The sequence below is a fragment of the Anser anser genome (assembly GCF_964211835.1).
Source record: "Anser anser genome assembly, chromosome: Z".
NCBI classification, from domain to species: domain Eukaryota; kingdom Metazoa; phylum Chordata; class Aves; order Anseriformes; family Anatidae; genus Anser; species Anser anser.
The window spans coordinates 43785187-43799266 of record NC_139723.1 but is presented as its reverse complement, the minus strand read 5'-3'; the positions used below and the strand labels follow the sequence as shown (position 1 = coordinate 43799266).

Sequence of the window (14080 nt, the reverse complement as noted above, 5' to 3'; positions counted from 1 at the left end):
TTGGGTTGTCTCAACTCAGGCATTCAAAAACTGACACTCACCAGCTAGCACAACCTGGAGCAGGAGACCTGCTTTAACTCAACATAGGGATCTAGATCTTCAGGCTAGCATTACCAGGGGCTTTTTTTTTTTTTTCATTTCTATCTGTGTTTTATTTGCCACACAAGAGGACTCCCATCTACTTAGATCAAGCTCACCGACTACATACTGACTTGTTTTCATACTAGTAGAAGCAAGTAAAAACTTGCTCAATAGTTTTCAAAGGCATTAAATACTGAAATAAGTTTGATTTAACCCTTTTAATTGTTTCTAAAATCTGCTTAAATGTAGATTTTAGTAAGTTTACACTGAATTTTAAGCAGACATGTTTTGAAATGGTAAATTATGCTCAGTGATTTTTTAAGATTCATTTAAGTTAAAAATCTGCACATAAATCTATTTTTCACAAGAAGAATAGGGAGTATATTCTCCAAAGCATGAGTGTTTACCTCCTGAACACAGAGCAAACTACAAGGCTAGCTAAGCTCACACATGTTCCTGCACATAAATTTAAGGTTAGACATCTGAAAAACAAAAAAGAGTTCTGGATAGGGACTATAGTTTTGGAGAGCAACAACATAGACAAAGAGGTGAAAATCAAAGCAGATAAATTATGTCAAATTCCAGTGCAGAGACCATGATGTGCTTTTACGTATGACCAGGAAAAGGCTTAGTAGAAGAAGAAATGCATTATTCCGCTGCCCACAACATCAGGAAATCTGTGAATAAAGTGCATGGCTATTGTATGGTCTCCAGTGACCACGTCTGAAAAGGAGCTGGTGACCCAGGGAAAATTCAGAAAAACCTGTGAGGATGAATCCAGTTTCGCATGATGGTTTACATCAAAGCAGCCTGAAGAAATGCAGTCTACTTGCTTCAGCAACAGAAACAACAAAAGATTGAAGGATGACTTCCTTGTAGTCATCCTTGACTTCCACTCAGCACCATAATTCATGTTGTTAGCTGCCATTTCTTTTCATGGCAGCATTACTGCCAGCCTGGATATGAGACCATTCGAGTGTTTCTGTTGAGGTGTTCCATTATTTTAAGTGCTTAGATTCCCTTCTGTCAACTCTGAATTCATAACAATAGTTTAAAGGTATCATCAGTATCTGTATTAAGTCTTAAAGGGAGTCCTGGATTTTCACTGGCTTGAGACTGTAGCCATTTCCACCTAGAAAAACAAAATGTGGATTGTGAGAATCTATGTTCTTGGACATAAAAAATGGGGAATATTGACTGGAAAAAAAAAAAGGAACACAGGACTTTTACAGGAATGAATCTGAAACAGCACTTAATTTAAGTGAAGACACTAAGCAATGTTAAAAATAGTGGTATCTGCATTCACTGGATAAATATAGTTAGTTAATGAAGCAGGAAAAAAAAAGACAACAACCTCTTTTGCTACATGGTTTTGAACAATATGTGATTACGAAGGATAATGTTGCTCTGGCTGAATCAGGCTATAAACTGCTCTTCATATCTCTCAACAACTGTCAACACTGGCTGATGGCAAACATGAGATTACAAACCCTTTCCCTGGTCCAGTAGTACAGGTCCTACAATTTTTCCACTCAGTGAGGAAGGAGAATTGTTAACCTGGAAATTGTGTGCCACTGCATAGAAACTTAGAGGATATATGTATAAGGTGCTAATGCTGGATACAAAAACAGATTGGCTGGAGAACAGCTCAGCAGGAAGGGATCTGGGGGCGCTCAGCATGAGCCAGCAGTGTGCCCAGGCAGCCAAGAGGGCAAACCCCATTGTGGGTGCATTCAGCACAGCACAGCCAGCTGGTCAAGAGAGGTGATTCTTCTGCTGTCTTTAATATGGTGTGGCCTCGCCTTGAGTATTGTGTACAGTTCTGGGCTCCACGGTATAAAAAGGTTATTAAGGCACTTGAAAGTGTGCAGAGGAGGACAACCAAGCCGGTAAGAGGGCTGTGAGGAGAGGCTGAGGACACTCGGGTTGTTTATTTGGAGAAAAAGAGGCCAAGAGGAGACCTCATGGCTCTCTGCAACTTCCTGAGGAGGGGAAATGGAGAGGGAGGTGCTGGTCTCTGCTGCTGGTAACTAATAAAAGGATGCGCAGGAGTGGCACAAAGCTATTGCAGAGAAGTTCACACAGGACACGGGAAAATTTATGTACCATGAGGGTTGTCAGACACTGGAACAGGCTTCATAGAGAGCCAGCTGGTCCCCCGTGCCTGTTAGTGTTCAGGAGGCATTTGGGCACTGCCCTCAAGAACATGCTGTAACTTCTGGTTAGCCCTGAAGTGGTCAGGTAGTTGGACTGGAGGATTTTTGAAGGTCCTTTCCAACTGAACTATTCTATTCTGTTCTGTTCTATTCCATTCTGTATTTTTTTCCATAATATACGTACGTCTAGTATCACCTAGTTCATAGGTTAATAACTGACTATTTGATAAATAAAAGACAACAGCAACCCTCACTATAAATTAAAACAAAGTAGAGGAAGAAGGTACAGGAAAACATTAATGATTTTATTTTTTTTAATGATTCCTGGTAGCATTTCAATGGTCAATGCCTATTAAAGGACATCTCCTTCACCACTTCATTAGGCCAAGGCCTGCCCCATAGCTAGAGGCACTCATTGAACTAGACCAGTCATCAAGGAAACACATCATCAGTATGACCTTCAGCTGCCACTCACAGGACTGCCTGGAAAAGCTCCTGGCCACAAACAAGGAGAAACATTTGCTTTCCTCCTCCAGCACTCTCATAGCTATGCTGGGCAATGTTCTACTGTTTGGTCTCCTCTCCCGTAAGGTATTAACAGGCAGACAGATGTGTACGGTGAAAATAAAGAAATCTAGGATGCATTAAGAGGAACTCTAAGTAAAAATCAGATACAGCTTCTCCTCAGAAAAGTCTTGCAGCTTTGAAACGTTACACTCTGCTGAATGCCATATGGACTGCTTTTTCACTTCTTTACAAGCTTTCTCAAGGGATTTTTCTAATAACTGGCATCATGTGGGGATGTGAATCTTTTACATATGTAATACTATCTGGCAATGCATTCTAAGTGTACTACCAGTCATCATAATCTTTTATTATAACAATCAATATTTTATATCCTTACATGATATAATATAGCTGCCCTTCCCAATTTACAAACCTTGGGCTGGAAAATGGTGCATTTCTTTCACAGTATTGACCTACATTATGAATGAAGCTTTAAAGGACATCAAAGAGAAGAAGAAAGAATGGGCTTGGGTTAGTGCTATCCACAGCTGCAGCCTTGAAGTAGCTTTTTGTAGGAAACAGTGGTGCTTTTTCTGTTAATATATCAAGAAAAAAATCTTTCCTATCAAGAGAATAACAAGGTTTAATTAGCTTTAAATTGAACTAATATGAGAACTTGAATTTTGTAAATTCAGAGTGTTAGTGACTTCAGAAATAATAGTGGATTTGTCATAACAAATCTGATACCACCTCCCTCTTCCCTTTTTTTTTTTTTTTTTTAAGGCACTGAAAATAAGTACATTTAAGCTATTTGAAACCTTTTTGCCATCTCCTCAGTTTGCAACAGCACAATGTCTTCTCTTCCTCTTTTGGCGTTGCTCAAATCCTTAGCACTTAGAGACATATACAGCGTTTCAGTTGGGAATGAGAAAATGCCTTTCCAAATTTCCTCACAGTTAGCCTCCAGCAGACACATTTGGCTTGAACATCTCTTCCTGCAAACCCCATAGCTCAATCAACACATAAGCCTTCCTGCATGTAAGGCTGGGGTCTCAGACGCATTCTTTCCAACTTCACGTTTGACAAACACTTTAAACTTTTGTTGAAGTATTCCATTTCTATTATTTCATTTACATTAGCACCTGCTAAAGATGAACATAAATCTTGGTGATGTAAATCACTCAATTTAACAGTGATAATGCTGTAGGTGGATCCTGGATTTAAGGTGATGATTTTAAATTATAAGGAAAGAGTTGTACCATTTTCTAGAATGAAACTGTTTTCTCAGCTTGAGGCATTAAGAATGCAGCTGGCAATAATTAAAGATCTGTATGAATATAGGAGGGAGAATGACAGAAATAGAACGTGTAAGCCACAACCTAAAGTCCTGTAACCCTTTGGGATCCCTGGCCCTCCTGCTCACAGACCTATATGCCCGCCCAAGGACCCGAATTCTGGCAGCCCTGCTCCTGAGGCACGCCCGCCATTTTGTACTCCAGCAGCACCCCGGCACCGGCCAGCCCTCGCCGTGGCCTGGGGGGAGGCTCGGGGTGGAGGCCGCAGAGAGGCCTCAGGTGGCTGAGGTGGTCCTCAGGCCCTGTTTGTCTCTGCTGTCCACAAGCTAGAAATGAAGGAAATGTTGACCGAGTCCATCCTTTTTTTTTTTTTTTCTTTTTGGTCACTGCCAGTAGGCGCACTGCAACAGCCACCTTGCCCTGGTGGGCGGGTCAGAGGTGAGGGTGGTTACTCTGCACCACCGGCAAGCCGCAAGTCACCCTCCCCTCTGCCTCCCCCTGCTGCAGAGCACAGCTCAAACGCAGAGGAAGGATCTTTAAGCTCTGCCAGGGAGATGCAGCCAAGGGAGTGATACTGAGCTGAAGGCTTCCCCTGCTGTCAACGAGAGCGTTTTTGCCTCGACACAGGAAGCCATGTGAGGGAGATCGCTGAGTGACTCGGCTTCCTTACTGAAGTAGCTGACGAGGAGCTGCTGTGCTTCAGTAAATTATGTTTGATCTACTCCCTTATTAAAATTTGGGTCCAGGTGGTTAGCATAAAAGGATCTGTGTAGTTAGTATCGTCCTGAATTAATTTATTCTGGTAACATGGAGTTGAAAAATTCTTGTTTTGATATGCAGTCTATTTCTGTTCTGGACACTGAGGCTTTGCACAAAAGGATAAAGTACCTGACATGCTGAGTAATTACCTGCTGTTTTTAAGCAGATGTTTTGGGGCACTTTCTTTCATTCTGGAACACACTCAAGCTTTGCATTTGATAACAGGAGAGTTTTCAAGCAATCCCGAGTAGCATGATTCATAACAGAAGGATTTTGTCAACAGTGAGGTCAAACCAAAAAGAAGAGGGAATTATTACTGGTTTATCACTTGAGCTAAGGGACTGGCATGACCTTACTGGATGCAATTGGACTTGTGTACTTGTGCACAAGTATGAGAAGTGCGTAAATTGAGGTTGTGGATCCATTTTGTGATTATACACAACCGGTAACAGTAGGATGACTGTTGCAGAGAATGTGAAAATTTTGCAACAGTCTTAACTGAACAAAAAAAAACAGGCATATGTTATTTTGGAATACTATCTGACCCAGTTTAGGACTTTTCATTTGGCAGTGTATTGTAGTAAATTAAATTAAGTGGGATGCTGAATCAAAGCCAAATATTAAGGCAGACTGTTGGCTGAGGGTTTGTGCAAGAGACTTCATTCCAGTTTGTTTTCACAAAACTTATGAGTGAGCCATTTTAATTTGGGGGTTAGCTGGACTGCTTGTATCATTCTTAAGATTTATGTAAATACAGTACAGGCAAATTTTATACAAAATATTCAATATCACCTGTCTTATTTACTCTGTACTTCCTGTGTTATGCTGAAATACGTTCGTATTCATTTTCTTTGGGGAATAAATTGAGTATGAATGTAATGCTGCCATCTAAGTGTTGTTTATGTTGACTTAATAATTAGCCAGAGAAGACAACAGTTCTGATCCAACCCCAAAACAGAGTCTTGTAAGGAGTGCAGTCTGCAACCAGTCAAGTGATGAACGACCTCTCCCGTGCAAAGCAGTTCAACTGTGTAAGCCAATACCTTCCCAGAGCTGTTTCAGGTGATTGGATCAAACAGAAGACTACAAGCTGTGAGGTAAAACATGGACTCGATGTGCATCACCTTTCCCAGCTCCCTGCTAGGCGAGTGACCCCTGTTTGATTTTCAAGTTTGAGGGAAAGCAAGGCTGTTGTTCTGTTAAAGCTGACTGCCTGTCTAGGCCATTCCTGGACCACAGGCCTCCATGTTCTGGGGTAAACCTCATTATGACTTTCCTAGCTGTTCTCAGAAGCTTAGAACCCCCCTTAAGTTGAGAGACCTTGTGCAGGTTAAGCTGTATGAAGACATCTACAGTAATATTACATGATTTTAAGAACCCAGTTTTCTCTCTTGGGCTGAAAGAAATGAAATTGAGTAGTGGAGTGAGTTATTCTCTAAATACACAAGCAAATCTGGACATTTTTCTTTTGACCTGAGTAGGACAAAAGATAGGTGAGGGCAGTACAAGATTTGGAAAATAAAAGAAGTTCCTTGTACTACATTGTGGAAACCTTTTGTGCATTTATTGTCTGGTCTTGTTAAGTTTGGAGAGACGGTGCAAAGGCAGCTCCTGTTTCAGGTCATTTTAAATCGGTCTCCCCATACCATGATAACAGCAACATTTCACATATTGAAGTAGTATTGTGGAATTTTGTTAGTCTGGTTCTTGTATTATTTAGTATTCAGTCCTATAAAAATTTACAATAGTGCTATTTGGTACTGCTAGCTTAAGTACACATTCTTCCGATCTACTGTGAAAAATGATGCATGCTAAATAACCCCATTCCAAGAAAGAAGGGCACACACAAAGCACAGACATCTCATGGTAAGAATGCTGCACAGGGCAGCAAAAAGCTGCAGCTGATGGGCATTTGGTAACCACATAATTTGGCTCAACAAATTCTGTGGTGTACTGTTTCCTTTGTTGATAAACCCATAATTTTCAGAGGAGTCTATTCTTCCTGAACTGCTTCAAAAGCTGGACTAAGAATATGTATTTTTCTTTTCTGTTCTTTGTAAAGAAAAAGAATTTCACCTAACTTTTTGTATAGCAGAAGAATTAAGTGGATATGTTTCATATTTATGAACTACTTTACAGCAACTAAACAAATTCTCTATACTATTAAAAATATATACTATTAAAAACAGCCACCTAGCCAAGCCATATATAATTTAAGGTAGTGTACCCTTTACTAGTTGTCAACTGCAGTCTGAGTTGGATTGTAAAGGGATGACTTAGTGAAAAATAAAATTGTGCCTTTCCTAGATTAGATGAAAAGTGTTTGCTGTGTAGGATGGAAAGATCTCATCAAAGGACTCTCTTCCCATGTGCTCTGTGATGTCCTCCACTGTGGTTCATCCAAAATCTTCAGAAGTTTTAGATTCATTCATGGATATTAAGCTTTTTTATAGAGCTATAATTAAATCTATAAATGTGCAAATGGTACACTAAGCCTGCAGTGCACTAACTTTAATTTGGCAGGGAACAAACATAAGATCCTCTTTTCTGAAATGCTAAGCATGCCCCAACTTTTATAAATAGGTTCAGAGCAGCAAAGACTATCACAATAAATCCTTTAAATTTTCTAACCAATAAAATGTGTAGGGAAGCAAAGCGATCGTAATTCATTCTTTATCATATATATATTATATATATATATATATATACTAATAACTATTGTTACTTAGGGCATGCATAATAACACTGCAACAAGTGTATTTATCACAGCATTACAATGGCAAGTCTCTCTGAAACGTGGAATTTTTGCATTGTGAAGTGTGTTTACTGCTACTACAGTCTTGTTTGAGATAAAAATCAGTTCTCCTCGATAAATCAGGCTGGTAAAGCAATCCACTTCCAAAAAGAACCCAAGAAGATTTTGGCACAAACTGCATTCTTAGCTGTAAGTTATGTTACACTAAGAGATGTCACTAGTGAAAACACAATACCAAATTTTAGATGCTATCTGAATGATACCTGGAAAAGGAATAAAGAAATTCATCATCCAGCAATTATTTAGAAGCCAGACAGTAACTGTGAGTAACAGAAATGTAATTATTGTTTCTAACCTTATTTGTTATTTTTACGGGAAAAAAAAAGATATAATAATAGCTCCTTTTCCTATACAGAATCAGTCATGATTATAATAAAAGGGTTTCATTTAAAACCAGAGGTACACTGGAATGCCAATGCATAAAAGGAAGACAGTCAATTGTCTGGGTCAGGCCGTGCTAGACTGATTTGTGGCAGATCAAGAAGCTGCCAGCCTTTGTTCACCCCCATTCTGCCCGTTTAATGGGGGTGAACGCCATAGGAACGGAGAGGAGCATGTGCTCAAGCCTCAGCTGTTCCAGTTTCAGCTAAAACACCAAACTTCTCACCAAAGCAGATAAAAGGGGACGCTGGAGTTTGTCTGCCAACACTGTTGTTAGCAGTGGGATAAAGAGCGTGAAGCAGCTACAGCTGCAGTAGTTCCTCCCGTGAGCTCGTGTTCCCCTGGGCACGAATGGAGATTCTGCCTCTCAGAACGCTGTACCCACAGGAGGTGCAGTAAAGCATGCAAGGGGGTGGCCTTTGTGTTTTCCACAACGTGCTAGGTCAGTTTCACTCTGGCTTTGGAGCTGCACTGAAGGTCAGACCCACAACTGCCAGTTTGACATCTAATCAAATACATAGATCTAATCTAGTGTTTAAGTGCATTCTAATCTGATGTATAAATCTGAGAACATACGTGCATATTCACTTTGGATGAAAAGACAATTTTGTACTGCTAAACCAGAATTATTTCTAACTGGGTGTAGTAAGTTTCTAGTCTCACGAAATGCACAATGGGGTTAACTAGCACTTGGCATCCTGCTCCTTCCAAAATTTAAGTTAAAATTATTTATGGAAGTTACTGAAGTATGAATCCTTAAGGATGAAAATTTATGCAGAGAGCTAGTACAGAAGTGGCACAGTAATACGGGCATTCTGCACTGCTCTGACTGGCCTGACTTAAGGATATTTCAAATTTTCTGGCAAGGTTAATCCTTCTTCTTGGCAGATTCTCAGTTCCTCAGCAGCTTCAGTGCAGGGGACTCCTCTCCAACAGGGACTTTCTTATTTACAGTATGTAGTCAAAGAACACAAGGAACGACCATTTTCACAAGACAGAGATAAATTTATAGAGGGACAAAAATGCATTTCCATTATAGCCTTACATTTCAACAGTGCATGACTATTAACATAAATATAAGTCTTTAAACAAGAAGTACAGTAGCATATCACTGGAGTGTCAAAACCCCTTCCCCAGTTTCAGAACCAGGACTTGAACATCAGAATATGGACAGACATCACCAAACAATGCTGCATTTGAAACAGCAGACTCTGGTGAAAGAACTATCTCCCAGTGCGAATCACTTCATACAGTTAATTCCCTGATTTTTTTAATCCTTCTACCAACAGCACCCTTCCCCTCTAAAATACAGTTTTATTTGCAACAGTAATTGTACACAGAGTTCTCATCAGTTAAAAGCCTTCTGTAACTTAGGAGTGTTATTACTCATGCTCTTAACGCCTTGCACATGCAGCCGAAAATGAATGCCACAATGGGGTCACATCAAGTAAAAATCATTTTGGAAAAGTATTTTTCATTGCAAAACATGTTGGTTCTTGTAAACAACAGAGTGCAACTTCATTTGTGCATTCAATCTCATATTAAGCAGAGACAAGAGTCAATAGAAACTGGCAGATGACAGAAGACAAAAAAGATTAAATCTCATGCCTGACAGCTTGAAAAGTGAAGAATACAGCATCACAGCATAATTATTTGGGCTAGAAAGGACCTCAGGAGGTTACTTAGTCCAATCTTCTTCTCAAAGCAGGGTTAACACTGGGTTCAAACCAGCCAAAAGATGTTTTAGCAAAATTGGACCTTCCTTCGTTAAGCATTTAAACTAGAAATATGCAGTTAATGTGCCCCCAGTAAAGTGAACTCTTAAACTATGTGCGTGTTGAACAAGAAAAACTGAGCAACTGGGTAACTAAAATATATATACAATGTACATGTTTAACCATTTCTTGTAGTCATGTACACTTGAGAAGAAACCTTTTCATATTAAACCATAGTTATTTTATGGGAGAGACTTCTAACAAGCATATAGGTCTTGTAAACACAGGCTGCATTGGTTGCAGTGCAAAACTCCTGAACTGTGAACAGACATTATATTTTCAGCTAGTACTGTGGTAAAACCATATAATCCTCAGAAGCAAGAAACAGTGCAACAATTCATACATCACTCTTTAATTTTTAATTTAGTAATTATTGAATGGTTTCAGAGCAGGCACTACATTATTGCAAACACAATCAAATCCTTAACATAATGTTGAAAAATAACCTCTTCACCTCAGTGTACACACACGCATATACACACACACATAATTTAAAAAAATCTGTACATAAGTTATTTTTCAGAAAGCAACTCAAAGAATTGTACCACACAGAATTAGTTTCTGTACTCTGACACACCACAAATTATAATCCATTTTTTGATGATAGGCTTTAAGGACACAAAACACCATGCAATACTATTTAGTAGAAAATGAACTAAACAGTAAATAAATTTATCTAGTTCGTGCTAAGAGAAAACACAATTTTTTAAATAAAGCAAATGCTAATTTATGAGAAATCAAAAATATTTATTGTCCTTGAGCTTGAAAAGGAACCAGCGATCTGTGGTTCCTAAAGCTTATCCCCTTAGTAGATGAGAGTGAGGAAGTGTATGACTATAAAAACCAGGATTCTTCTTATTACTGGCTGCAAAGACGGTTCAGGAAAGGAGTATCCTTGTTGAGTCTGAGTCTGAGAGTCCATCTTCTTGATTCGTGGCCTCATAATCACCTGCATTCTCAGCTAATTCAGTGTCTTGATCATCATTACTCTCTGCACTGTAGTCAACTTCTTCAAGGAAGCGAGGCTCATCTTCATCCAAAACATACGTAGTAGGGCTAAAACAAACCAGAGGTTGTTAAAAGCTTTACCTTGAACACAACATTCAGGCTGTGACCCATCCCTATCCCAACATACAGTAATCTACAAAATGACCTCAGGATAGGGGCGGTTTACCCAAGACTGATTTTTTAATTGCACGTAAAACAACTGAGAGCCAAAAACACATTTGTAGGACCCTGAACTAATTGGTCAATCATATATAACTTGTTATCCAAATGTGCCATGAGAAATCAACTCTATGTTACAGAATTACACTAATTGCCTGTGCAAATGTTATACAATTGTAGCATTATCGTAAGTTGTTATAGGACTCAAATACAAAAACAGTATCTGCTATGAACAAATTTAAAAACATACCACAGTCTAAGAATTTGGGTGGGAAACCTGTGTATTTTACTAAATACATTTTACTGAAAAGCATTGTGAGCAGATTATACTGCACATACTACAGATGATAAATCGAGGCAAGTTTTTCTGGCCTACAACTAAAGTTAAGTTCCCATTTGTGTCGTAAGACTTATATCTGGTCCTCACATTGTCACGGTCCACAAAATGATCTATGCTTGTAACTAATAGCCTCCAATAATAATATAAGTAATACTTTGAGTGTGAACAAGAGAAAGTAACTTTCTGATCATCTCACCTTCCTAGGACAGATGAAAACAAAAGTAAAAGCAAATAAACAAAAAAATAAAAAAGTATGTGTGTTTTCCAGACCCAGTTTTACCACTCTCCTTTGGGACATAAAAAGCTTTCCGATTAAAATCACTCAATATAGCTAAATATTTCATAAGTAGTTTTATATTCAGATGAAGTCCTAAGAAAGTTTTGTAATGCATTTTACCTAATAATCAGCGTACACAGAACTCAGCCAAAAGAGCATTCTCATACAAAAAATCATCAGGTACTTGTATAAATGTTTGCATATTAATTTTGATGAATTTTGTCTTAAGGCATTGTGGCTGTGGCTTCAAAATTAAAAGGATTAGTCATTGCTTCTTTCTAGTTCTGTTAAGAGCTTAAGTGGATCTCCTGAATCTGCAATGCAATCCTTATTCATTGTAAATAAACTTCACACTATTTTCTTCTACCTATAATACCAATAACATGCTACATTAACATTTTCTGAAGTTGGCAATTAATTCATATTTTGGGAGAACAACAAATAGACAAACTGCTAGTCCCAGCTTAGAAAAAAAGACATAAGACCTAAAATATTAATAAAATAAACTATCAAAAATTCAATTCAGTCAGAGTCTCTGGATGTACATTTAAAACAATCTGTACCATAGTTCAGTGAACAAGCTGTTTACACACTGATCAGTGCAAAAGGGAATACTCCACAAACCTAAATACTTGCAAAGATTATTTAAATTGTAACTAGGGCAACAACCCGCTATGTTGTTTAAAGAACTGGTACCAGCTCTTTGAACAAAATTATTTCCATTTAGGAGAGAGACCACGTCAGGAAAACAACCTGTATCTTTACTGAGGTGCCTCTTCATTTCACAGGTGGGCAAAGCGCTGTACTGTAAGTAAGGATACACACTTCATTTGAAAGACCTGCTGTAGCCCTGGGAAAGGTACACAATTTTTTTGAGCTTTCATCTTGTGATACTTTATGCCCTAGGCAGTTGCTGCCTGCCAAGACTTTCCTATAAGGGAAAAAAAGCTGAAATGTTTCATTTATTTCAACGAGATACCACCAAATATATCATATTCAAAAAATGCACAGTTTTTTGTTTTGTTTTGTTTTGTTTTTTTGGTCCTGCTTCTAACCACTTAACACAGGTATTGATTTGCTGGGTATCACATGCAAGGAATCCACACTGCAATTGCAGGATAGATTGTGTAATTCAATTCACAGGAAATGGACCCATTAAATCTGAATGTTGGTCCTATCTTAACTCATAATTCTGAATACTGAAACAAAAAACTACAATGGGCTGTGTCAATGACAAATACTTTATTAGCCATTGACAGCAAGATATTAATGCATTACAGTAGGCACTCAGAAAAATTCACATTAGTGAGGTATTATATAGGCTAGTAAAGCTCTCTGAAAAACTTCTACCACTTTTTTTTTTTTAATAAATGTCATTGTTTGGAAATTAAGCTTAAATATTTAATCCAGTACAAAAATAAATAAGTAGATAAAGCAACCAACAAGCCTGTTTTAAAAAGTAGCAAACAACGAAGCTTATTTTAACAGGAACACACAGAACTGGACAAGCAAGCAAACCATGAAGTTTACCATGTAGAAATGCCTTCTCAGTTCATAGAATATGTCCTGCTTTACACTGTGTTGCAAAACAATAGATGTCTGTACTGTAAATTTATTATATTTATAAAAATGTATTTCATATAATGACATATATATATGCACACTTCACTTCCGGCTTTTAGAAATTCAGCCAGTGTGCACAGTCTTAACGTTGTTATGTCTGATGTAAGACAGTCTAGATGTTTACTCTGGCATGTATACATGCAAAATTCTTGAGGGATGCTTTTAGTTGCCATTTCCTATTTAATAAAATCAACATTATAAATTTCATTACTCAAGAAAAGTACCAGTAGAATAGATAAACAGATCTCACTCTCAAAACTACATAAACTTTTAATGTAGAAACTGGCTCCAAAATCTGCCTCGTAAGCTTTCTACTGCCCTCCAAAACACAATGTGCCACCAGTTCTCAATCATTAATTATTGAAAACAAAAGTTAGGATTAAATACATTAAGATGACTTTTTCCATTTCCCCTTTCTTGAGTCTCCGTTCCTCACAAAATGGTACGCCAGAATGTTTTACATCCAAAGGAAAAACCTGTTGCACACCGCTCACGTCCATTTGCTTTCCCATGGTGTGTCTTCTGACGTAGCAGATGCTAACTTTGGATATTTAACTTTCCATCAGTCTTTATTCTATAGTTTAGCGTGAATCTACAAAGCATAGTTACTACCTCACTGTTTTACTGAGGCTTGGCTACAAGAAATATAGAAATCCAAACACCTGAAAAAATTTCTTGCTGTTTAATCAAATTCTTCGTTTGCCTCCCCACCGCTCCCCACCCTCAGCATATCTTATGACAATATACTTTTAGCTGCCATCATGCTGATTCGGTGGGTTTTAATTTCCTAACTTTTCCCTTGGGCTGTTTCTAATTAACTTGCTCAATAATCCCTCTTCCTCTACCCCTATAACTACTGCATTTGCTTTTAAAAGGAAACCATTATTTTTCTCAAGTTAACAGA

General features: G+C 38.3%; 1 protein-coding gene across 7 annotated transcripts in view; it reads right to left on the bottom strand.

The window, feature by feature from the left end:
• Window positions 1-8978: 8978 nt before the first annotated feature.
• Window positions 8979-14080, bottom strand: part of AGTPBP1 (ATP/GTP binding carboxypeptidase 1) — a 67226-nt gene continuing 62124 nt past the window's right edge. For all 7 annotated transcript variants that reach the window (XR_014576758.1, XM_083817724.1, XM_083817728.1 and 4 more), the window contains one exon: window positions 8979-10825. Coding sequence is in view for 6 of the 7 variants with exons in the window: in XM_083817724.1 (XP_083673850.1) it covers window positions 10648-10825 (178 nt within the window). In the remaining variant the exon portion in view is untranslated. The remainder of the gene's footprint in view (window positions 10826-14080) is intronic.